At 40.1% G+C, this 27,322-nt stretch overlaps 1 protein-coding gene across 4 annotated transcripts; it reads right to left on the bottom strand.

Annotated features, from left to right (window-relative positions):
• Positions 1–2,926: 2,926 nt before the first annotated feature.
• SGCA (sarcoglycan alpha) lies at positions 2,927–27,043 on the bottom strand. Of its 4 annotated transcripts, XM_072111288.1 has the most exons (11): positions 26,990–27,043; positions 26,811–26,892; positions 14,652–14,774; positions 10,302–10,444; positions 10,144–10,216; positions 7,861–8,059; positions 6,158–6,317; positions 5,636–5,835; positions 4,154–4,180; positions 3,523–3,740; positions 2,927–3,084 (listed from the first exon to the last, which is right to left on the bottom strand). In XM_072111288.1, the coding sequence occupies exons 2-10, from the start codon at positions 26,869–26,871 to the stop codon at positions 3,551–3,553; spliced, it is 1,176 nt and encodes a 391-aa protein (XP_071967389.1). In that variant the 5' UTR covers positions 26,872–26,892; positions 26,990–27,043; the 3' UTR covers positions 2,927–3,084; positions 3,523–3,550. The 4 variants fall into 4 exon arrangements, with proteins under 4 accessions (XP_071967389.1, XP_071967391.1, XP_071967390.1 ...); XM_072111290.1 differs by lacking the exons at positions 26,811–26,892; positions 26,990–27,043 and adding an exon at positions 24,797–24,821; XM_072111289.1 differs by lacking the exons at positions 26,811–26,892; positions 26,990–27,043 and adding an exon at positions 17,449–17,550.
• Positions 27,044–27,322: the final 279 nt, after the last annotated feature.

Below are 27,322 nucleotides of genomic sequence, written 5' to 3' on the forward strand. Positions count from 1 at the left end.
AGCTATTTCTAGCAGTAATTATTTTACTTTTTAATAGTATGCATAAATTCTTCATTAATGTATTCTCAGGTAAGTTTTCCTATTTTTATCAAATAAAATTGGATTTCCTGTGGACATACATCAATGTGTAGTTTTTTTGCTGATCCAAACACTTAACCTCAATCATCTGCAGAACGAAGGAGCAGAGAGGTTTTCTGGTACAACTCACCCACTTCACTATAGTAGTGAGACATTGTCACAGACCATAGTGCAGTGGTGGCGAACCTATGGCACTGGTGCCAGAGGCGGCACTCGGAGCCCTCTCTGTGGGCACCTAGGCCATCACCCCAGAAGGAAGTTCACCAGACAGGACTCAAAGAATCTTCCTATAGAATCTTCCTACAATGATAGGCGAATTTGCCCTCCTCCTTTTAAATGCATTGGTGTCTTTAGGAGGCTGAACAATTAAAAGTTGTCAAAGAACGAGGAGAAATAAATTACTGCTTAATTTGTTGCCCTGGCACTTTGCCATAAATAAGTGGCTTTTGGTTGAAGTTTGGGCACTCAGGCTCTAAAAGGTTCGCCATCACTGCCATAGTGCATTGACTGATACTGATAGGTGAGTTTAATTGCCTAAGGTGTAGTTCCAAATATGGCCATATATGTGTGGATGTTACTGTTTTAGGTGCTACCTATAATGGGCTACAGTACTTTGATGACTTGATGACCACTGACACATATTGATGGTCCATCCTAAACATAGACCATCAACGTATATGACCAATATACATCTTTAACTATTTAATGTTCTAGAGCTTTTTATTGGACATTGGGGATGTTTAAGCTACTAACAACTACTGAATTATTATATTTTATAAATGTATTCTGGAAACGAGGCCCCTTGCAGCTCACACCAGATACATCTGAAACAACTCCCTTAAATGAAGTAGCAGTGTATTATCATGCAGTTTACTAGACAGGCAATAGTTAAAGATTCATTTTACGTAAGATTTGGTAGATTATTAATGTTGGACTTTTTCCATATGTGAACTTTAGACTAAAGCTTTCTAAATAAAAGACCTTTTTGTATCACACTGAGAGGACATTGTGTGTCTGAGAGGGAGTGGGTGTCCTATATAAACAGGAAGCATCAGGGAGGCCGTGGTGGAGGAGGGCAAAGGGCAGTGAGATGAGAAGGAGGAGAGCATCTAGAGACTCAGAGAAAAGGATACCCAAGAAGAGGAGGATTCTTACACACACAGAATTCTGGTAAGATTCAATGTATGACTGAGGGGAAAGAGAACAAATCTGGATAAAGAGAGCTGGAAGAGAAAAATATCTTAAGAAGAAGAAGAACAGAGTTGGAGATTGTAATAATAGTTAGATCCAATGTGTTCCACTAGAACTCTTAGCACTTCCTAAATGCCAGTAAAAGGGGTTTTTAAGCAGAATAGGTTTGGGATCTGAAGAGGAATGAGAGAGGCCTAACCTGAGACATCAATGTGATGGGTTATCTTCCACTGTTGTGAAGCTAGAGATCTCAGGAGTGACAGCCTGAGGTCTAAGAGCAGAATTATAGTGAGGTCAGAAGTGATGGGAGAAGGATCTTCAAGAAGACATTGCTGTGGTGTGTCTACAACTAACATGTGTGCACCTAGTAGTTACTTAACTGCTGCTACTAACATTATACCGCTGTAAGGGTATGCCGGGTGTTGCTAATCTCTGGATCTATTTTGAAGACCACAGGTCTCAAGAATAAGGTCTAATGAATGGGCACTAGAAAATGTCAAAAAGTCTGGAGAAATAATCTTAAGAGCTTCATTTATTTGGAAGCTTAAGGCAACAGGGAATGTTTACTAACACCATGGACAGTCTTGAGGGAATTGATAAATCCATACAGGAATTCTGGGAAATGAATCGTATAATACTATAGAGGGATGAAATAATGGCTGAACTACACAATTGGAGGACACGGAGGATTGCAGTATGTTGTTTGATGAGGTAAAATGAATATCTGTATGTATGTATATTTATTTACTGGATGATCATATATGATATATAATTTGGTAAAAAAATTATAGGGTCATTCATATGTATAGTATGGACATAATTCAGTTCTTCCGTGGTTCTTTGGAACTTAACTTAGAACACTCCAGAGTTGTAATTTAGGTTCACTAGGAACACAGGTAGTCCTGGTGCTGGGGCCGCAATGAAGACCCAAATCAGTGATCTTATGTAACCATATATGAGTTGTACTGTCAGAATATATAATAAATGTAAATGATAACGGATACATCATATATTACCATTTTAAAAACATAAACTGCATTTGTTAAAGTCTTAAAGGGGTCATAAAATGAGATAGTGGGGAGCACCTCCTATTTCCAGAAGGTCCCAATGGTGAATGATTGAAGGATACTTATTTACGCAAATGGGAATGGAAGAAGCAAGACATCTAGGAGGTTCACATCAAGTGTACGATGAAATGTAATTGAGATCAAAATAAAGCTTAACATTCATTCATGGTCTTATAGGAACGTTCACCCTACAGGTATCAATGATGCATCCTCAATTAACCTTTCATAGGTCAGGATCCTACTACTTGTTACCCCCATTCTCTACTGAGGATCTATTTAACCAGACTTTTTAACACTTCAAAGTTTATTGTGAGAAATGTTCTTTCCACCGAATCACATACACTAAATTGTAAAACCTTATCACCTTACCATATCATGCTTGTTCTATATATGTAAAGTAATGATACAGAATACACCTATACATTGCATCATGTAGTATGAAGAACCAGCACAGTATATTAGTTTACTATGCTAATTTAATTTAGATAAAGGAGCAGGTAAAGTCAATGTGTTGTATGTATTCTGTGTCTATGCCAGTATAACCGCTAATTTATTACCTGCTAAGTTAGAAGAAAGGTGAGACAAGTCAGTAACCTTTATACAGTATATCCTGAGGATGGTAACTTTATTTAGCAGCCTATTACTGTAGCCATTAATTCCAGACAGACTACAGTAGGAAAACATAATCTTGACAGATTATTTCCGGTGCCAAGAAGCATCGTCCAGACCGACAGTTTCCGGATAATTCCTAGAAATATTTTAAAAAAAATAAGAGTTACCCTTGATAAAATATGTACTTCCAACACCAGTAGTGTTCATTGGGAGAGAGAGAAGGTGCTATGCAGTAACTTTGGTTGGCTGGGATCTCCATGACAAGAACTGAAGTAACTATCCTCACTGTAGGCTCACAACTATAGATATAACTTTATATAGCCAGCACATTGGATTTCAGGAAATATCAAGTTTTGGGATAGAAACTGGGATGATAGTTTACTTTTCTAATTTCACAAACAAGAATTTCCTGATTTATTGTATAAAAAGAATAAACCTACCTATTTCCTGATTTTCCCTAATAAATGTTGTGTCACATGAACAGATCCGTATTACTGTGTATTTATATGTTATCAGTCTGTTGATACAATATAATATACCCACTCACTTACTGTTGCATTCGTTGGCTACTTACCTTGCTGAGGAAAGGATCTGGAGAACATTCATTGCTGAGACAGGATCAGAGGCACATGAGCACTATCACCTGACAACTCCATGGGAGATGTCCTCTGTCCTGTGCGCACGTTAAACATGGGCAGCGTGGAGAGGGGTCGAGGAACATCCCTGTTGGCAGCCATATGCCGAAGCTCTTCCGTGTTGGAGAAGATTGACTGTTGGTGAACTAGCTGGATTCTGTGGATCACACATGGTATATGAGAGCAGTGCCAACCAAGATGAACATTGCTATATATCAAGCCAGGATTGAAAGCCAAGTAAAGGAGACCCAGTACTATGTAGTGTAAAAGGAGCTTCAGTAAATGCTTTGTAATACCATTTATTAACTGTAATAAGTTTTCCTTTAGCAAGAAATGAAGACTAAGCGAAAAAATCTGTGAAAGTGCACTACAAATATACTAAATTTTCTATCTAATGAATATAGACAAGGTAAAGCTGCACAATAAGTCTTGTAGCACAGCACTACTAAGGGTAGGGAAACCCTATTAGAAGTTTCATGAGGATAAGGTCATATCAAAGCAGTGAATTGCTGTAGAATATATTAATTATATTGGAAGAAAGTTATTACGGAAGGACATTCTGCTACTTACTCAGATGTTGCAGCGTCTCTTTTTTGCCTTAAAATAAAAACAACAGTGAGATTAGATATCAAGTTGTACAGAAATAGTGTAATAATATATTGTAATGTAATAATCGTCAGGCAGCCACCATTCTATCCATATGATTAAACAATCTTCTAGTGCTCTTTGCTTAATTGCTTTTCTTATTTCAATGATGATAATAATTATTATTCCCCTAACATTGATCATTGCATTACCTTAGATTGTAGTGATCCCAAACACCTTGCCGGTTATCATGAGATGTAATATGATACCAATGATACCTAACACCAGGTCACAAATCACTAACACTGTGCCAATAATCATGATGCCTTTGCCTTATCAATGATATCATCAAACATATCATCAAAGGTCTTACTTCCTAACCCCAAGACATCATCATAAATCCAAAACCACCATGGACAAGATCGGCCAATGATCAACATACCTTCCTGCATGCATGACCTCCAAATAGACAGTTAAAGGGAACCTGTCACCAGGGACCTCATTTTCACTAAAGACATGTTGCAGAAGCCCATTACAGCTGGATTGCAAATATCCCCTTTCTCAGCGTTTGCATTACAATATAATTGTGTGTTATAACTTACCTTGCAGCCTGACAGAATCCTCTGTGTAGTCCCAGGGGTTGGGCTTTGGTTTGGATGCATTTCAAAAAACAACATGTGACTTGTTGGAGCTGATGTTGGCCCCCAACTTAGGCCAACGGTGGGGCTAAGAGCAGCTCAGACAAGTCACATGTTGTTTTTTTTAAATGCATCCAAACCAAAGCTAACCCCTGGAACTACAAATAGGATTCTGACTTGGAGCATGGTAAGTTATAACACACATTTATATTGTAATTCAAATGCTTAGAAAAGGCAGATGTGCGCTGCAGGTGTGATGCGCTTATGTAACCTGTCTTTAGTGAAAATGAGGTCCCTGGTGACAGGTTCCCTTTGATGGGCATGATCACCAATAAGTCCTTACTCACTGTTTTCATGGTTTAGCCCTTCACCACAATCTATGATGCTACTTCTTTTATCATCATCTGCAGTATTTATTCACATGGTTATTTGGAGCATTGACTTAAATATTGGTACCAGCTAGGTCACATTCAATACTCTCACGGATAGCAGTATCCGCCCAGGAAGGAAAAGCAGTTCATAATCCCTCTTTATCATATAGACCTTCTCCAAAGTTTTCAGTGCCTTTAAGGAGTATGGCACTAACAAGTAGCAGTCTATCTCTTATGTCCTAATCTAAAGCACTTTCTCCATGCTAAAGATGCTCTCAGCAGGTGCCCAGTTGGACATTTATAACAAAATTGCTTAATTGAATGTTCAATCCTATAACAGAGCCCCTGACAGTTTAAACCTATTGGTGCATATTATTGGAAACAGGCAAAGTTCCTAAAAGGGGTTCCATTTGCTAGAATTAACTACACGACCATTCATTGTGTCACTCAGTACTTACACCCCTTCCCTGCGGCAGCACATGATGTAGGACAATAGCAGGAACAGCAACAGGGCAATGAGAACGGGGAGTAGCATAGTCAGCAGGTAATCAGTAAAGTAGTCTGTTTCACTTAATTCATCGGAAGGAGGGTTAAATTCTTCATCCCATGCCAGCGGCTCATAACTAGGAGGCATAGGAGAGGACCCTGACTCATCTACCTGTAACATAAACCAGTAAGGAATTACTCAGACAACACATTGGATACTGGAGTACTAAATGTACCAGAATATCAAACTTGATAGAAAAACATTGTACATTAGCTGACAATATATAGGAGGTTAAAAGGGTTGAAACAGATTCAGACTTAATGTATTGATTCTGAATCATAGGTATTTTATAATTTTTTTTCTTTCTTTAAGAATTATATATGAATATATAAAAAATACTTATTAACACAAACATCTAAAGGTACAGCTTTCTGTACACTATAGTGTGAGCCTATGCCATCTGGTGGTCATATTCAGTACTACAGCTACTCACCAAGGTCACATTGCACCAGTCAATGTTGAAGTCATTTGCCACTAGGTCAGGACATAACAATGGCCTCCTCCCTTCCTTACACTGCTGTCGGATCTGCGGCTTTTGGGTCTCATAAAGACATTCAGGGAAAGGAACAACAGATGCCACCTTCACAAATACCCTGTACACAAGCAGAGGAGTTCACTGCACACATTTACAGGTCCGATTTAGTTGTATTCTATACATGATAATATGCAAATACCTCCCCCTGGTGGTGGTTATGTGCAGCCATATTTATAACATTTATTAAATCAGGAGGGCAGTGCTCTTTGAAAATTCAGTGTAGTTGTAACTTTATCTGTAAATCTATTGATATGTTGCCTACAACAGAGATGCAGAGATATGGAAATCCGGGATGCATAATTACATTATTAGGCAGGATTCCCATTCTGGAGTACAGAAGGCTGTATGGCAAGTCAGTGATCATTCAGTGATATAAGATGTCACCCAGCTTTCCCAGATAGAGATACGGGACAGAAAACCAAGTGTTGTATAATGTTCAGTTGACATTTTAATGAGCAAATGTTAAATGTCCTATAAAGATGGCATTCTTGGCATTGCCCACAATGTAATTAGGCACACTGTCAAGTAAAGGGAGCACGGACTTATGTGGATGGCAGTGACATTAATAACAGTTAATGCAACATGGGATTACTTTCTGGGAGTGGGAACATTAATACTGCACAGATGTTGCTGCTATGAGGATTAAATGGATGCTGCAGAGGGACCTCTAACCTCTGCTTCCTGGCGAAGAGAAGGTTCATCTTAGGGCATTGATCTCCTACCTGTGATGACACAACTACAAGTATGCGATGACAGCCGTATGCTGAGAGACCACGGACATAGGATTGGTTAAAGGGGATTTCCTAATTGAGACTGAGATACAAGGATGTTTTTCACAAGACTAGGGGGTTTTCTGGTACTAGAACCAAAAAATATGCATTGACCATACTGACAAACAGTTCTGTGTATCCAGGGGTGGACTGGGAATTTAAAGTTCCCTAGAAAAGATTGTAAAAGTGGCCCCATTCTGTGGGCGGAGTCAAAACAAGTAGGCGTGACCATGTGATGTGGGGGGAATTACTAAACTCCACACAAACTGTTGATAAATGGTCTAAATCAAGATGTACAGCGCAGAGAGACCCCCACTGCCTCCCTTATACAGGAATAACGCTTCTTTTTTAAAAGAACAGAACACTTATATATACACAAAAAAACTACTGCAATACCTTCTCCAATAGACAAGAATGTATAATACTGCCCCTGAGTAAAATATATTATAATACTGCCCCCTATGTACAAGAATATAACTACTATAATACTGCCCCCTATGTACAAGAATATAACTACTATAATACTGCACCTAAGTAAAATATAATATTATTATAGTCGCAGCAGACGCGCACAGAGCGGTCACTGCCGGCTGGACTGCATCATGTATCGGAGTTGCGAGGGGTGTCAGAAAGGTGAGTACATGGTTTATTATTTTTAGACTGGCCACACCAGCCCCAGAGCAGTCGGCCCATTAGGATTTCCTCCGGTGAATTATATGGCCAGTCTGCCCCTGCCCGTATCTCAGCCCCGTGGACCCTGTGACATCTAATCATGGGTATATGATGCCTTTATGATCTGTGAGAGTTGTTGCTTGTCACTTATATAAATACCCCTCTTTTAGTCCGGGCAGTGGTAGCGGTACTCTTCCCCCTTTGTCCAGCGCTGATGTGACATTGATGACAAAAAGTCGCTGGGTATCCCAAAGTTCCTGCAGAGGGACCTGGAAATCGTGGCGGGTTTCAGGTGGGAGCATTTCTTCCACATCAACATTGGTGACCAAAAATTCAGCTTCATATGGTGGTGGCACTTCTTAAGAAAGAGACATATCAATAGTAGAGAAGAAGGACAAGGCTAGTTAATGAAAATGGGGCAATGTGGCCCCCGTCACCAAGTATATAGTGTGAATGTTTGCCTTAGAAGAAAGGGGTCATGGCTTATTAGAAAAAGGTGTTGCTTAAGACAGGCAAACATTTTGGCCTTGAAAAAGTGTAACACACTGGGGCAAATTTACTTACCCGGTCCTGTCGCGATCCCGCGGTGCATTGTCCGGCGAGGATTCGGGTCCGGAGCGATTTACGTACCTTGTGCGCCCGAGTTCCTGCATCCGTCGCTTCTGCGCCGAGGTCCGCCGGAGTTCATCTGCCTCTTCTCGGTGCTTGTAAATGCGTGTCTTGCTACACATTTCTGATTGTTATATCCTGCGCATTGTCCGAATCCTTCGGGTTTCTGATGCGTGCAAGCCAGCGCCAATGCGCCAAAATCCGATCGCGTATGCCAAAATCCCGGGGCAATTCAGCGCAAAACGGAAATCGTCGGGAAACTCAATGAAAATGCGTCCGACGGACCCTTAGTAAATGAGCCCCACTCTGCACTATTCCCAGTGCTGTTTGCACTGTTTTTGATAAATGTGCCCCAATAACTTTTAATAATATATCAGCAATTATATCAGTCATTTCATTCAGATATGAAAATCTTATTTGGCTTAATTTGGGGGTAATATTGGCACAATCATGCCAGGTGATACACTTTTGTGTTTCTCATCAGGGGAAGACAATACAGAAGTTTCCCACAAATGAGTACAGATGCCTCATTAAAATCCTGTCACTAGGAAAGTCACTAAAATGGTGACAGGTTCCAATAACCTTTGTTATCCTGATTATAAAAAAGTGTTTGTCAGCATTCGGAAACATTTCAGTAGTTTATATAAGTTTAATTCACATTACCTTGCTCCCTGTGTGGTGAGTTCCTAGGGAGGAGGGAAAGCAGCTGCAGCCTCGGTCAGTGTCCTCTCCTCCACACTCATCCAGCTTGCTCTCCTCTCCCCACTTCCTGTCATGTGCATTGAGCAGACAGGGGTGGGGGATTGGGTTGAGGAGAGGAAGAATGCATGAAGAGACACAGGCACACTCAGGTTGGGACTCGCCGCTTGTTTCTGGCAGTGAGCTAAGTAATGTGCATTAAACTTGTATAAAGTACTGAAATAATTCACAATGCTGACAAAGGCATTTTTAAAATCAGTATAATATAGGCTATTGGAACTTGTCACCAGCGAAAAATTACATTCCTGCTGACAGGTTCGCTTTAAGACAAAGAAATATATTAAAGGGGTTTCTTACTATTAGAACATTGATGATTTATTCATAGGATAAGTCATCAATATCAAATCTATGGGGTCACAAGGACTGGCCTTCAGCACCAAAATCACAGATTCCACAGTTGTTTCACATGATAACTTAAATTAGTGCCATGTATTATAAAATTTCACCTAGGGGGTCCCTGGACTACTAATACGAAGCCCTTAAAGGGTATTTACTAATTACAGATAGTGTATCTACAGGACAGGGGAAACATATCTGATCACAGGAGGATCTAACTAACGGGAACCCAGGGATTGTAAAATTGGAGGATCACAAGTGAACAGGGGATAAATATCTTTTATGGAAAGCCCCTTTTAAGAAAATCTACCATCAGGAATCTACATACAGATGTAAATTTGATGGTAGATTCCTCAAGGTATCTGTGCAGAACAGAGTAGCCTTAGCTCCCAGAGCTCGGAGGTGTTAGTGTACATCAGTTGCCCTTCAGGTAATGAGCATAATTCTAAGATAACAGTAGACAAGGTGACTGGACATATACAGTTTAGTCACCAAAAATAATGAGAAAAATCCAGCTTCCAAAACTTAGCAGAGCAATTTTTTGATTAAAAATCTGCTTTCTTAGAAAAAGGTTACAAAACATAAATCTGACATGTTTTCACCCTAAAGGTTCTTTGTTGTAGCCAGCTGGAAGGAGGAGTCTACCATCCGATCTATAGATCCCTGATGGTAGACTTCCTTTAAGTTGCATGGATGTTTGATTCCCCCAGTAGGACTATCATAGTGTAAGCCACTTACCTGTTGCAGAAAGAATGTTGATAATAATCTTTTCTCGAAGGATTTCAAAGGTCTTCCTGTTGTATACAGTTACCTGATGGACAATTGAGAAATACATCCAGGGAATTAGTAAATATAGAGATATCCAGCATCTCTACACCTTATCATAACGTTTGTACCTCTATGACATGCTTGTCAGGCGTGGTGGGGGAGCCATACAGATATGCACTGTGCCAGGGGGAGCGCTGGCTATAACGCAACCATCTTGGCAGGTCAGGGAACCCCAACAAATTAGCATGAAAGGTAATCGGGAGCAATTGACCTGTTAATACAAAAGAAAGCAGAATGCTACTGAGGCAATCACATATGGACATAACATGACTATGAGGAAAGGCATCTGCCGGCAGGATAGACCACACATCAGGTGTGAGAACCGGTTTCTATTTTCATCACTCACATTTTCAGATGATAAGAAAATCCCTTTAAATGATTTGCAATTATAGCAATAGAGTAGAGCGCCCTCTATCTGCATTGAACATACAGCGATCTTCTGTTTCTATAGTAACAGATGAAGTCGTGGGATCACTACTCTCCGGCCACATATATGCACTTCTTTGTATGAGCAGCAGATGGGGCACGTTTGATCCTTATATTTCTTTAAATAAACAGCACAACATTGAGGATGATAAGAAGACATTCCAAGGGGTTTTTTTTTTACATATGTTAAGACAAAAAAAGAGTTGTTGTTTAAGGACACAAAAACCAAGTGTCTTTTCATTATTAACCCTTTAGTGACCAAGCTCATTTGTGCCTAGATGACCAAGACCTATTTTTCAAAACCAGCATGTATCACTTTATCTGGTTATAATTTTAGAACGCTTTATCTTACCCAAGTGTTTTTTACTTTGTTTTTCCGTTGCATTTCATACTTCAAAATAGTGGGACATTTTGGTTGATATATTTAACATTTATTTATGAAAAATGGTGAATTTGGTAAACAGTTAGAAAGAAATTGCTATTATTAAACTTCAAAATTTTCTGCTTTTCAAACTTACTACCGAAATTAGTTACTAACAAACATTTACCATATCTCGGCTTTGTGTGGGCATCATTTTATAAGTGTCCTTTTGTTTTATTACGACGCTAGAATCACAAATCAAACAGCATTCTCTCAAATTTTCAAGAATATTTTGGAATCAATTATTTTAGGGACCAATTATTTCTATAGGAAGTTCTGTTAATACAAAACCCCTCATATATCACCCTGTTATATTAACTTCACCCCTTAAAATATTCAAAACAGCAGGTATGAAGCTTGTTAATCCTTTATGTATTTTAAAGAAATTCAAACATAATGAAGGATTGATTTGGAATTCACTACTATTTATCATTAATATTTTCATTTAGCCACAAAATTTACCCACATAAACTGAATAAAAGTAGAAAATGCATCTAGGAATATATTGTGCAGTTTCTTCCAAGTAAGAGAACACCCCATATGTGGATGTAACCCATTGTCAGGGCACATGGCGAAGCGTGGAAGGGAAGGAGCCATTGAGCTTTTGTAGGCCACAGTAGTTTTCAGGTGCCATGACGTGTTTGTAGAGCCTCTGAGACAATGCACTGCCGACAATGCACTGTGCTGCGATTCACTAAGATCGTGCACCCGATATCCTGCATGTTTCGCTTCACCCCGCACAGGTCTAACGGAGTTCACCTTCTTCTTCCCGGTGCATGTTATAAGTGCACTGGATGCAACACAAACTGAATGTTAAATCCTGCGCTCAATCCAAAATCGTCCGACGACACGCCCCCCAATTTCTGCCGCATGAAAGCCAATTGCGTGCGACACAATCCCCTGCTAAATACCTGTCCCAGTGCCGCAAATCCCTAAAATGCTGGGAAGTCCGACGGAAATATGATCTGCAGACCTAAAAAAAGCCCCAATGTTACAAAAATATGTGATCACGAGTGCAGCCTTTGGATTGCGTTTCCAAACTTGGCCTCAGGTACCACAAACCTTTATCCCAGAGAATTTGTAAACTTTTTATCATGTGGTATAGGAGGAATTTTAACCCCTTTTCTGCGTAACACATTGTACTTCCAAGTGATGGTATTTTATGTTCCATGCCATCTACTGGGAAGTGGAAATACAATACAAAACCGCTTTCGCGCCATTTTCTTGGGGGCCCTGTTTTTTAAGTCTTTCACTGTAAACTCCAAATGGCATCTCTAATATATTCATTGGTTCGTTACGATCACAATGATACCAAATTTGTATAGGTTTTATTAGTTAATAGATTTTACCAAAAATTAAAAAACTTTTTGTATCCCCATTTTTTCCAGGACAAGCTGATGTATTTATTGCTACCATTTTCGGGGCTGTGTGACCTTTACATCAATTTTTATTACATTTTTTATGTGTCGTGAAAGGAAAAAAAAGTGCTGATTCAGACATTTGAGCTAATTTTTCTACAACGAGGTTCACTGCCAGGAATAAAATGCATAACCTGCATTTTTATAGATTGGGAATTTTTTTAATTATTTATTGTTTCATATGTTTTAGGGGCTTTTGGGACATTTTAAGGAATTTTATTTTTTATTTATTTTTTGTGTTGTTTTGTACTTTTTTTGTTTTTTCAATACTATCATATGAACTAGTGATCATGTGATAACTAGTACATACTAATACACTGCAATAACCATGTATTGAAGTGCATTAAAAGTGTCAGCCTATGCATCAACAAATGATGACCAGTGCCTGGTTTTCTCCACACATACCGCTTAAAATTATAAGACAATCGTATTACCCATAGTCTGGGAGTCCTCTTGGGGTTCATCTTTACCTCTCTCACCAAGGTTCTTCACCACAATTGCTTAGTTTGGCTGGACGGCCAGGTTGAGAAAGAGTTGTGGTCGTCCCAAACTTTTTCCATTTAAGGATTATGGAGGCCACTGTGCTCTTAGGAACCTTGAGTGCTGCAGCAATTATTTTGTAGCCACATCTGTGTCTTGCTACAATTCTTTCTCTGAGCTCCTTGGGCAGTTCCTTAGACTTAATGAATCTTATGTGCTCTGACATGCACTGTGAGGTCTTTTATCAACAGGTGTGTGCCTTTCCAATCAGTTTAAATAAACACAGCAGGACTCTGATGAAGGAGTAGAACCATCTTAAGGAGGATCAGAAGAAAATGGACAGCATGTGACTTAAATATGAGTGTCACAGCAAATGGTCTGAATAATGATAATTATGTGATATTTCAGTTTTTCTTGATTAATAAATTAGCAAAAATATCTATATTTCTTTTTTTCTGTCAAAATGGGGTGCAGAGTGTACATTAAATAAAATAACTTTTTTGAATTTACTGATTGGCTGCAATGAAACAGAGAGTGAAAAATTTAAAGGGGTCTGAATACTTTCCGTACCCACTGAAAATTTACTGATTAGAAAAGGACATCTGAATATATCTATTTTATTACCAATCTGATCTTGCATGCATGCATTATTAATTCTGCAAGCATTCATGTCTGCACTTAGGGAATTTTGGGAAATATAAAATGTTGGATGCTTTCTATTGCCTTCCAGTTGTTGGATTCTGGTTCTCTACTGAAGATATACTGCCTTCTATGGAAGCTAGAGATATTTACACTCCAGAGATGAGCTGAAATTGATGCCAATTGCAATGCTGCAGATTTGTTGTAGATCTTGCTAGCTGTATGCTGGTGCCTTTATTCAGTAAGTTAACATCTCAGGAGAGTATTCATTTGCTTCTGAGGGTAACAAAGCAGTGTGCACGCATGACTATGACCCTCTTCAAAAGGGATGCCCAGGACCCCTGTGTTTATCTTTGAGACCCCCAGAAACTTAAAGGAGTATCTAATTTGCCACGGGATAGGGTAGGGAAAGTTGTAGGGGCGACTGTTCACAAGAACTGACCCCAAGGAATCCAGGGGTCAATAGTGGATGGAGCAGCAGGTAGGTCATGCTTCCTGCTACTCCATTCAATAGTATGGGAAACTGAAGAGCTAAGAAAATATGCAAACTCGGTAAACCCTCTTTAAACATATCACTGCTAGCATTTACTGGAAAAATTTGGTTACTGTGAAGCCTATGAATTACCTTAATCACTACTAAACACTCGTAGGGAAATTGCTAATAAGTTAATTCCTCAAAATGCAGTTTACAGAAGATATTTTTTTTAAAAGGGTCTCCACACAGTAGGGCAGATTTAATAAGCTGTCTGAAAAGTCAGAATATTCTTAGTTGTCAATGGCAACCAATCACAGCTCCCCTTTAAAATATTCATGAGCACTGGTAAAATGAAAGTAGAGCTGTAATTGGTTGCCATGGGTAACTAAGAATATTCTGACTTTCAGACAGCTTGATAAAACTGCCAGTGAGTTGATGATCAGCGCTACCGCAAGAGCAAATAAAAGACTACACATTTCCCAAAGCATGCCAAATGTATTGCGCTAGGGTGTTCGATTTTGGAAATCAATAATATTATAGGGATGGATTTATGACTCACCAGATTTATTCAAGAAGCGCTGTTGGTACTCCATCATGTCCAGCTTGTGTACAAAAAATGTGCCCACTGATGGGTAGACATGCTGATCGCAGAGACAACCAAAGAAACACAGCCAGAGGGGTACTGAGGAGAGGAGGAAAGAAGAAATGTAACCTCTACATGGGTATTACACAAAGAACCAGATCCAACTAAGCCAATGTACAGAGCACTCTGAAAGTTAATAATTCTCTTTGTTGGTTAAACTCTGTGTTTATTATATTGTATTTGTTTATTGACCTATGAAAACTCTGACAGAGCATCCACTTATATGGTTAGGACCAGATACATTGAGTGCCAATCCATGATGAAAACCCACCTGTCCGGCACTGCCAGGAGGCTCCTGGCGTACAACTGCGATATTACCAGCTACTGTTCAGGCTTCACTGGTCCAGCCAATAGCAAGTGCCCGCGGCCATGCCCCCTTCACTCCCCTCCACGACCACTTGACGTAAAGGTGTCGTAAAGTCGAAAATAATCACCTGGAACCTGGAAGTTCACTAGGCATTATATTTATTTCAGGGCTTGTACGCTAGAAAAATGAAACTTTGTCCAGAAACAAAACACACATGAGACTTTTAAAGGTTTGGAAAGATGAAGGTTCAATTGCATCTAGCTGCAGATATAGAAAAAAGTAACGGAACCCTTTGGAATTACCTGGATTTCTGTAGTGATAATTAAAATGTGATCTGAATGCTATCTAAGTCACAATTATGGGAAGATTGTATTATGACTAATGTATTTAATGCCAGTCTTGATATTCCGGATGCCAGCGTAGTGAACACCAGATATACTAATGATATTTCATAAGCAGTAAATGAGGTAGTACTATAGTAAATACAGTGGGTCCGGGGGTTTATGCCCCCTCGCCACCCAATCACTCCTAAAGTTGCAAAAATGTTGGATTTGGGGTTTTTACATGCAGGTCATGCTAAATTCTCCCACATGTATCTAAAGTAATAAGAAAGGCACCAACAGAACACGGCAGCAATGTCTGGGTGCGGTCAGATATGGCACTTGTATTGCATTTACATATGCAAACGCATTAGGGCGTGGCTTGACCCGATCACATATGCGCTTCCCTTAAACAATGCATAACACCGAGTGATTGTTAACTGATCGCATGTCATTCAATGAAAACTCATATACGATCAGTTCAAGCCCTGCATATATGAACAAATATCTGTGTTTTAATTACTTCTCCAAGAGCTTATTGCCAAAGAGTGTTTCCACATAAGGAGGTAAATAGTAGAGATTGGAAGTCCGAATTTCACTGGTGTTTTGCCCATTGAATAAAGGCACAAAAAGCCTTGTTATTGACCAATCCATTCCTATGTAAAACAGCTTTCAGACCTCAGAATATGTTATAAAGACTCAAAAGTATTATTTATTTATTATTATTGGTATAAAAACTATTGAAACAGAAAATTATTGCATCGCTAAATCTTCCAATACTTCCAGTGGTGTAGGTACAAAAAAATTGTGCAATATGCAATATCGAAACTATTGCAATATCCAAAAATGCGCAAAATGAACATACCAAAAGAAAGTATCTCCAAAACAATCACACTTATGTGAAATCAACCTGTACAGTTATGAATCAACATGGATTTGGAATCAATTTATCCTGTGCAAATGGAAGAAACAACAGTAGCAGAAATTATGGGCAATGAGTAATATAAGTTCAGACAATAGAAACTTTGTAGTTGATCATAGTGCAAAATCATCGATGTTGTATACATGAGATACACTATATATTTGTGGCATCATTGTTTTGAGATAGATAGTCCAAAGAATAGGCAGCACTGCAGAATGTAGTGAAATCAGGGTGTCTTTCCATGTTGCATCTTTTTCAACGTCGCAAGATGGAATAAAGACACTACATTCTGCAGTGCTGCCTATTCTTTGCACTGCCGATTGGAGACCTCTGCCAAAGGTTGTACGGATTTTGCACCCACATCTTTTACTGTGCTGCTCTGGAATTTTCTATAGATAGATAAAAATAAAACAATTCAGCTGCACCAGTTAAGAAAAATCGGGTGCTCAACCTTCAGGTTTGTTAAATCCTTTCACATATAAAAATCAAAAAATGGTGGCACTCCAAGTTCAGTGAAAAAGGAATTCTTTTATTCCAAAAGTGCATAGATAGATGGATGGACAATTGGTAGACAGATAATTAAAAGATAAGTCTAGATAGACAAATAGATAATGATAAATGGATATGGTTGATAATTATAGATATAGATAGAAAACGTATTCATGCAATTTGTTTAAACATGAAGATTCACCAGGATGTTTAATGGCCTGTATAAGTGTGCACATCATAAGGAATGATATATCGATAAGTCTGCTCCTTCTGGTTAATAGAAGCACAGGGACGATTTGCCACTCAATGTACTGAGCTGTTTTCTAATGAATCTAGTCCATAAATAAGTTCTTTAGGACACTTATAAATACACTCACATTCGCCCACACATGTGTCAATTTATTTATATCCCACAGATATATATAGAGAACTGTCACATCTAAAGCTGAGGTTATACCAGGCAGAAAAGAAGGAGATAAATGTTATAGATCAGGCAAAAAGGGAATGATGGGCAGAGCAGGCATTAGTGGTAAAAGAAGTTTGGAAGAATCATAAAGAGGATTACAGAAAAAAATAAAGCAAATGTAAAGATAATAAGATAAATAGCAAAAAGCACATGATAGAAGTTATAACACACACTACATACAACACACATTCAGTACGGCTAGGACATGCCTGTCAGAAGGGCCACACTCCGAGGTGCCATGTTTGCTGTGACAGTAGAAGGGATGGACAGTAGAAGAGTGACAATGTCAGCTGGAGGGGAGGAGAGACATAGTCAGTGGTGACACATGGACAGAGGCATGCCAGGGCCTGGCCGCAATAACCACAAGACGTATTATCTAACATTCAAGTGTGAATATGTCTACACTAAGTAAAATGTAAAACAAAGTAAATAAAATCCAAAGTGACATCACTTTACACACTAGATAGCAATAAAAGGCTGTACACTTTGAAAAACCCCTTAATTAGGAGGTACCCTCAAAAACAAATTGATCACAGTTGTATTAATACAGGGTCCCAATGATCAGAAGGAAGATACAGAGTCTGGCAATAAGTGTAACATTTCCCTGCAGCTCCTCTGCTGGAAAGATGAAGTATTACATGATGCAGAAGAAAAATTAATGTACTGGGTCCTCCAGAAAAAGACACTCTAGATCAGTGGTTCTCAACCTTTCTAATGCTGTGACCCCGCAATACAGTTCCTCATGCTGTGGTGACCCCAAACCATGCAACTCGCAGTAAAAACACAGTAAAATTTCGGCTCTGATGGCTTTAGGCGACCCCCGGTTTTGGTCGTTCGACCCCCGCTGGGGTCCCGACCCACAGGTTGAGAACCACTGCTCTAGATAATTGGGTCAAGATGTTGAGGGGTGTTGTTTGCACTCTCATCCATGCTTTACCCTGCTACTTGACTACTGTATTTTAGCATAAGCTGGTGCATTGAAATAGACCATGTGCATGTAACAAAATCATGAACTGCAAGCAACTAAATAACCATAGAGACAAAGATTATCCTACAAATTCCAAATTAGTGCTCAACAACGAGACCTGTTGTCATGGATGCTGGACCGTCACATGCTGTAAAAGAAAGTCAAATTCATGCTGTTGACCTCGTCTTGAGATAAATGGAGCTTTGTCGGCTGACTCACTTTCTCTATTTAAAATATGCAGGGGACGTAGCCGGAACCAAAGTGCTTAATAAGTCATGCATATCGACATTCATACCCTGTACAGCTAATATAAGGGTCCGAAAACATGGTAGTAATACTGCAACAACTATTATATGACCAGTGGAGCATCAATGACCAACGCCATCTCTATAGGGAGGATGGGTTGCTATACCGGACAGAACCCATAGACAAGAGTGTCGCTTTTCAAAAAAACATTGAAAAAAAAAGACCCTTTTATTGTTAAACTTCTGCTTCTAATAGATCTGAAATGTATTTTCTCCCACAGTGACAGCCTTGACGTTGAAGAAAATATTCTAATGCTCATCTCCTTCAGAATCCTGACAAGCAGCAGACATATATACATTGTAAAAACCCATCCATTACAACAGACAAAGAGCTTTTCAGAAGAATTAGAAACAATTTTCCAACACAGCAAACTAGTGACGTTTCTCATGTGTAGGAAAGGTGGAGGAGTAGCTGAGAAAGCGTTGACACACGCCAGCGGCTGCCGCAGCAATAACAGATGGTTGTCACATAGCGGTCATAGGGCCAGCGCTGTATGATGTTATCTCTGCAGGGAGTAGCTATACATATAGTTAGGATGATCAAACCTACCACATAAAAAACAAGGACCACTTGAAAAGCTTTAAAAAGATCTTCTGTTCTGCCAACATCCAGAAAATATAGGAGGAGCAAGAGCCACATTTCCACCAGCCCTATTTGCTTGTTACTGCCATTTTGCTTGACCCCAGTTAGTAACCAGTTCTTGTAAAAATGTACAGAGCAATCAAAGTAAAACTGATATAATTGTGTCTTGCCTCATGCAGGACCTGAAGGGATGCTGCTGCATGACACAAGGAATCGGCCTTTGGCGTTATCAAACCACTGGGTGATACTTTCCTTTGTCTGGCATAAAATACACTGCTCATAAAACTAAAAGGAAAGCTTGAACAACACAATGAGGCACATGGATCTTTGTTTTTTGTCTGCTGCTTTTTCTTTTATCGCTTTCTCTTTGGACTGTATGTATCGTTGTCTCTGGTTGCCTGTGATACATTGGTCTATATTGTCTCTTTCTTAAAAACTGCATTTGTCTCTTTTTTGCCAGAATTGCAGGCGCCATGGGCAAAGTTTGCACTGAGCTGGAATCTGTGTATGCCTGTGGGTGGGCAGTACGGTGGCTCAGTGGTTAGCACTACAGCCCTGCAGTGCTGGGTTCCAGGGTTCAAGTCCCATCCAGGTCAACATCTGCAAAGAGTTTGTTCTCTCCATGTTTGCATGGGTTTCCTCCAGGTCCCCCAGTTTCCTCCCACACTCCAAAAACATACTGGTAGGTTGATTAGATTGTGAGCCCCATTGGGGATAGGGACCAATTTGGTAAGCTCTGTGCAGCACTACGTAATCTGTGTATGCTATATAAAAATAAAAGGAAGGAAAGTAAAATGGGGCTCACAATATAATCAACCTACCAGTATGTTTTTTGAATGTGGGAGGAAACCGGAGGACCTGGAGGAAACCCATGCAAACATGGAGAGAACAAACTCTTTGAAGATGTTAACCTGGATGGGACTTGAACCCTGGACCCCAGCACTGGAGGGCTGTAGTGCTATCCACTGAGCCACCTTACTGCCCACCCACAGACATACACAGATTCCAGCTCACCGAAAACTTTGCCCATGGAGCCTGCAGTATTGGCAAAATAGAGACAAATGCAGGTTTAAAGAAAGAGACAATATAGACCAATGTATCACAGGCAACCAGAGTCAACGATACATACTGTCCAAAGTAAAAGCAAAAAAAGAAGAAGCAGCAGACAAAAAACAAAGATACATGTGCCCCAAGTATAGAATTGAACGTAAAAGGTTGCTAATTTGCTCAAAAATGGGTGAAAAAAGGGACAAATTAAAGAAAACATCTTTATTGCAATTGCAAAGCTACTACTACTACTTAGGAACACTGCAAAAGACACACTTACCAGCAAACTTATAGACACCTGGGTGCACCTGTAAAAAATTGTGCCAAAAGAAAAGAGCAAACCAAAATAAAGTATCTCCAAATCAATCATACTTTTGTGAAATCAACCTTTCTAGTTATGATTCAAAACAGATTTTGAATCAATGTATCCTGCTTCTGTGCAAATAAAGGAGTGGTTCTTTAGGTGGTGATCACAGACCATTTCTCTATTTTCATCCCCTCTGGCTATTGCTTTGGTCACTTTTGTATTTGTCATTGGAATATTTCATTCATTGAGATTAAGAATGTGGTATTTTGGTGCTCCCTTAATTTTGAGCATTGTAATTTGAGATTTATCCAAACTATAGCTGATGGTCTTTGCATTTTAATATAGAGACCAGATATTTATGCCATACATGGTAAGGCCTACACTTCCACTTGCACTGTGATGGGGTGCAGACTACAGGCGACAGTGGCGCAGATTTACTAACCCGGTACCGTCGCGATCCTGTGGTGAGTTGTCCGATGTGGATTCGGGTCCGGTGCGATTGACTAAGATCGTGCGTCCGAGTTCCTTCCTGTGTCGCTGCTGCGCCGAGTTCTGCCGGAGTTCACCTTCTTCTTCCTGGTGCATGTCAGTGCTTGATCTTGCGACACAAATCCTTTTTTAAATTCCGCGGTTTGTCCGAATCTGTCGGGTTGTCCGACAGCCACGCCTCACGATTTCTGTCACGTGCAAGCCGGCGCCGATGAGCTACAATCTGATTGCGTGCGCCAAAATCCCGGGGCAATTCGGCGCAAAACAGTAATATTTGGGAAACCCGACGAAAGTGCGGGGTTTGGACCCTTAGTAAATGAGCCCCAGTGTGTTCCATGTAATTATATAATATGACTGGATGCTGGACTCAAGCGTCTGTACTGAGGAGACACAGCCCCTATGTAATTGCACATTGTCTAGAGCTACCAAACTGTGTATGTGCTTCTCTCTATGTGCATATAATAGTTGGCAGCTGCTGCAACTGAGGAGCTGGATCTCCTCAGTACAGAAACTTGAAGGCTTGGAAACAGTACATCATTACAGTTAAGTGGAACAGTCTCAGTTTTGTACAACAGGGGAGGATTTAAGTGTGAGAATTCAGCAGTAATTGCTTTTTTTTTCCTTCTGGATAGCCCTTTTAACAAAAACTAGGCCATGATGCAGAAGGATTGTGAGAACTCGTGCCAGTTACATTGAGAAAAAAATAAGGAACATCCAGATGCTGCTAATCAAATGCCTTTGATTAATTGATCATCTGAAAGTGTGACCACCTCTATTAAAGCAGAAGTTTTTGCAGTTTGCTGATCTAGTGCATTCAGACTAATGTATACCAAACTATTCTAGACAGGTAACAAAAGGAAATAGGGTCGTCCAATGCATGTGGAATGTTCTTTATTGAATCTTACGCGTTTCAGATCTATTGAGCTCCTTAGTCATAGACTATCTATGACTAAGGACCTCAATCGGTCTGAAATAAGTAAGATGTACCACTTACCAATAACTTGGCTGTAATTTTTAGTGCTTTTTATCATGGTTGAATAAAGAACATCCAACGTGCATTGGAACAAGTGAGTGACGATCCTATTTCCTTTTGTTACCTGTGTACTGAAGAGAGTGGAGGGCGTCCCATGGAGTCGCTTTTTTCTTTGACAAACTATGTGAGGCCATCTATCATATAGCTAAAGCATGTCCAAAACTGGGTCATGTAACAGGACAATAATCCCAAGCTCACCAACAAATAAAAAAAAAAGAACCAAGGTATAGCGAGCAATTGCCCAGTCAAAGTCCAGAACTCAAGCCAATAGAGACCTTATGGGCTAGTTTACACAGCTGATTATAGGACAGATTGTCTGGGAGAAAAAAACAGGTGCAAAATCCACCTCCCATTAATTTCATTGAAGTGAATCTGCCAATTCCATTTTCTACAAGCATATTTCTCCATTTGCAGCAAAAAAAAGCAACATGCCCTATATTCCACTAAAAATATAGGACATGCCGGTCAAAATCTAATTTGGAAAGCCAGACATGGAGATTATGCTGCAGCCGAACTCTGTAGTATGACGTACCCTAAGAGATCTGTGTGTAAATACAATGACCTGAAGTAACATTAAATTAGAGAGGGCCAAAATTCCTCCATAACAACAGGATAGACTGAAAAATATATACAAAAATGTTTACTACAATTTATTGCTAGTGAAGGTTGTTATAGAAGATATTGATTTACTTACGGTAGTTTTTAACACATTTGCACTTTGGTTTCATTTTTGGCAAATAAATGACAAAATGGTGGAATCTGTATTTACCTAATTTAAGACCTTTTTTGATCATGTCCTTATTGTGGAAGCCAAAGTTATCATAAAATATTTCTTCACAAAATTTTATTTAATACTAGATAATGGATAATAATGGAAATAGAATAATAGATATCCTTCTCACACTGATCCCCAAAAACCTTTGTGCCCGGATGCCAATGCCATTACCAGACAACAGACATGCCCCCTCCTCTCCTCCTCTGATTTCTCTCCTCCTTTCCACTGATCACCATCATCTCACCCCCTGTTGTGTAGGAGGCACAGAGTCACTTGACAGACACAGTGTCCCCAGGCAAAGTGACATTAACCTGCATGTGACCTGACAGACAGTGAGAATGGGCGTGGGGAGGGGTACCGGCTTCTGAATGTGCAGAACAGACAGAACATGAGAAGGGATCTTATTAGCATATAAACTGAAGGCAGCTTGTGTATAATGACTGTCACTACAGTCGTTTTACAGATATTATTTATGTATCCCTGATATACTATGCCGACATTATTTCTGTAACAACTAGTCCACAAACCCTCATAGGAGTCCCTGGAAATAGAGTTATAGGTTGGATTTAAACCCAGATCCCCCACTGCTGCAAAGCAACAGAACTATTCAGGCCAAGAGGAGTCCAGTAAAACAAATTAACTAGATGTATCCTCCAATACATTACATGGCTTATCATTGGGTAGGCCCATAATATGTCATATCCCATTCTGTCCTTCAGTAAAAAGTATTTGCAGTACCACACAAAGCAAGATAGTGAGAACGGTGCAGTAGAGAGAAATAACAGAATGACGTCCCAGGGGCCCACCGAGAATAATTACTCACTGTACTGCTAAATGCAAATTTTACTTGACCTTATATTGCAAATTCCTGAAACTGTATAGACAAACATTTTTTAAGATGTCTAGCACTTGCTTTTGACTGGTTTTGTCATGGGGATCTTGTAAGTATCCTGGACTCACACCCTGGCCCTTAAGATCTGTGAGCAAACCCATTCTGCAACCAGGGCCGGCGTTAGGGGGGTGCAAACTGGGCATTTGCACAGGACTCCCTGTCCTAAAGGCGCCCCCTGCATGTGAACTTTTGTGGGTAGATGATGTATTGCTTTTTTAATACCTCTTGGAAATAGGTATTAGGAATTTCTCCTATTATCTATCTGTCCATATATCTTTTATCTACCTATCTCCTATCTATTATCTATCATATCTATCACTTATTTATTATCTATCCATCAATCAATCTTCTATCTCTCTTCAACTGTTTCTTTCTCTCATATCTTTCTATCTATATATATATATATATATATATATATATATATATATATATATCTTTATATTTATGCATCTATCCATCTATCATCTATCTATAAATCTATATCATCTTTCATATTAATCTTAAAAGATACAACTGTATGCTCTCCCTGTGTATGTTACCTTGCACTGTTCTCAGGGCCAGGTCTGGATATATGGTGGTCTAGAAAACAAAGTGTTAATCCTAAACAGAACACACTCACGGTGGTCACCACCTATAGTATAGTATAAATGCTGGATATATGGGGGCCCTTAGAAAACATAGTCACCCTCCCTGTCCATCCAACTTAAAATGGCATAAATCCTGCGAAACAAATTATTCTGCCCCCCCCCCCTCCATCTCACTCGATAACCATGAACTGGGGCACCTGGCACTGCCCCTAGTCCCAGTGTATAACTGTGAGACCACCCCGAGCTGATATGAGGGATTCCCACCCATATAAAGGCTACAGAATCGGCTCTTGCTATATATATAACAGTAAATAACCACAAGATGGCTGCCTCTACGTGGATGTTTGCATTTGCAGCCTCTAAAGGAACCATCACCACACAGATTTTTTTCGAATTAACATAAACAAAATCTAAAATTAACATTATTTTTTCCCCTTTATGAAGGCCAAATTGTCATCCACCTACACAACAGAGCACACCACATGCACCGGGGGAAAAAGCAGAGCCATGCGCATGCAGTGCTCAAACATGTCACAGCCCTCATTATCCTGCTGTCAGCTCTGCTTACAAACCTGTTACCATGCAACCCAGAGCCTGTCTCTTCCACCCCCACTCTCCTAAACCTCCCTGCTGTCTCCACAAGCCCCCCACCCTCCTCTCCTCCAATCCAGCTGTTCCCTGCATGCGCTGCATTGTGGGGGATGTAGTTTTCTGCCAACCACATGCGAATCCAGACACAAATACATTATCACTATAGTCCCCAGTGATCTATGGCGGAAGCCAGTACACGCAGATAGCAGCAGGAAAAACCTCAGGCAGATATGGGAATGCAAGGGTTAAGTGAGTAGGGCCTACAGTAAGCATTGCTGCTGGCTCTCACTACTGCGGATCAATGTTCCTCACACTGCGGGATGGGATCAATATGTACAATTCTGTCTGCATGTTAGGGGGAAAAAACATTTCTCCTCTACCTACATAGAAGAGCACGACACATAATTGTCTTTGTGTGAGCATCAGGGTAGCTCTGCGGGTACGACTTTTATCATTCTAATTCGCAACCTCTAAGGTGACCGTGGCAAATGGTTTCCATTGCTATGAAGAGGTTATCTTGGTGTAATCGTGCTCATCATATCAACTGAATAAGCTGCAGGAGCAAATATGGGCCACTACCTGTACTACATCGCCACTGCCATATTATATCATCGGTCTGTCTCTGACTGTCCTGGTGGGACAAGTTTTTGGCCCTGCTGTACCCTTTATCTGTGCTGGAGACACAGATAAAGTCATATGCTAGAGTGATGCAGGGAGCCGCAGCTGCAGGCACAGTGGGGCACATTTACTAAGGCCCTTGTGCCAATTTTCCTTCAGACTTTGCACGTTCTTTCTAGTACAAACTTCTTGCACAGGTATTTATGAAGTGCCTGCGCCACATTTGTATTTTGCACGTGACCCTTTTCTGGTGCAGCTGCACTAGGCATCATGTGACACAAATTAGGGGGCGTTCCAGTGCTCAGTCGGTCCGTGTGCCACATGTATCATGCAAAATCCGATAGAATTGTGTTGCATGCCCCATGTTAAAGGTCAGAGCAGTGCAGGGGGCGCCAGATTCATGAAGAGTGTGCGCCAGAAATCTAGTGCAGTTTGCACTGTTCTTAGTAAATGTTCCCCAATGTGTTGACGTCACTGTGACTGCCAGCTTCATAGCCACACATACCAGCAACACAGAAGGAAGCAGAACTGCTTAGGGGGAATGGGGAGAGGTTTCCTACTTATGCCGGGGGCATAATATTTTTCGCAATGAGCAACATCCGTTGCATCTTTTACCCAACTTTCCCTGCCAAAAAAGTTGATCAACACTACAAAAGATCACCATCATCAGAGGGATTCATGGATTCATGATCAGGATCCCTGGATTACTTTTGTTTCCATATGTAAACATGTTTAGTGTGAAATTGTTCTATTAGAATTTGTCCATCCCCACATTTTTCAATATTAAATCAACTTCTACTGTCTATTATCTAATTTAATAAGCAAATATGCCAATAAGTGCTGAATTTTCTTACAGCGCCACAAGAAGGGGAAATAAAGAATTACTGAGTACCTGTCATCTATATTTTTTCTATGTACTACTCTTTCGATAGACATAGGATCCTGAAGAGACACTCACATATTAATTTCATGCATACGGCATAGGGTATACAAAGATAGGTTTTTTATCTTAACTGGGTTGTCAAGGTAGTCATACCAGCAATACCACTGCTGTACCCCCAGAACCAAACCATACACCCCAAGAACGACACTACAACCGTCTCTTTGGAATGGTGTGGTCATAGCAGCAAAAGTTTTATGAACAGAACAATACAAATATTATTAAATTTTAAAAAAAAATGACCACAACTAAGATAATCCTTGAAGCACCAAAAACAGATCAATGTGCCCAGATCCATATACTAAACCATTATTTACAACCAGCCACCTGCTCCGGTTTAGTGGTATCTCCATCCACGCTAAGTGATTCTTCCATTGCACATTGACTCCAACCTGAACGAGTCACGCCTTGCGCATTGACCAATCAAATATTCTTACCATAAATTTGGAGGTGGACCATACCCTGTAGCTCCACCTCGCCACCAATTTCCACCAACATCAAGGACCCTCTGACTGGCCACTGTGACAGCAAACATGAAATAACATTTAATCAATAAGGTTATACACACACCCTGTAACTCATTGACCCCCCACCCCTTTTTTAAACTACCAATTACCCAATCCACGTTGGTCACAACTAAGCAACTTAGGTAGAGGCAGGTGGGTTTTCCTCACCAACTGACAATTCTGCATGCCCTTGCACACTATTGGCCACAAACTCCCAACTCACATTCAAATTACCCAATCCCCTCTTCCTACTACTCCGCTCAGGGTTCCAGTCTCTGCTGGACAACCCCAATCTGTGTGAAACAATGGGGGTCATTTACTAAGGGCCCGAATCGCGTTTTGCACCGATTTTCCCTGAATTGCCCCGGGTTTGTCGCGAATGGACAGTGTAAGTAAATGTGGCCCATTGTGTTTTTTACTAAAATTTACCTCGGTTATGTAGA

This window comes from Engystomops pustulosus, chromosome 6 (genome assembly GCF_040894005.1).
Source record: "Engystomops pustulosus chromosome 6, aEngPut4.maternal, whole genome shotgun sequence".
Classification (NCBI taxonomy): Eukaryota; Metazoa; Chordata; class Amphibia; order Anura; family Leptodactylidae; genus Engystomops; species Engystomops pustulosus.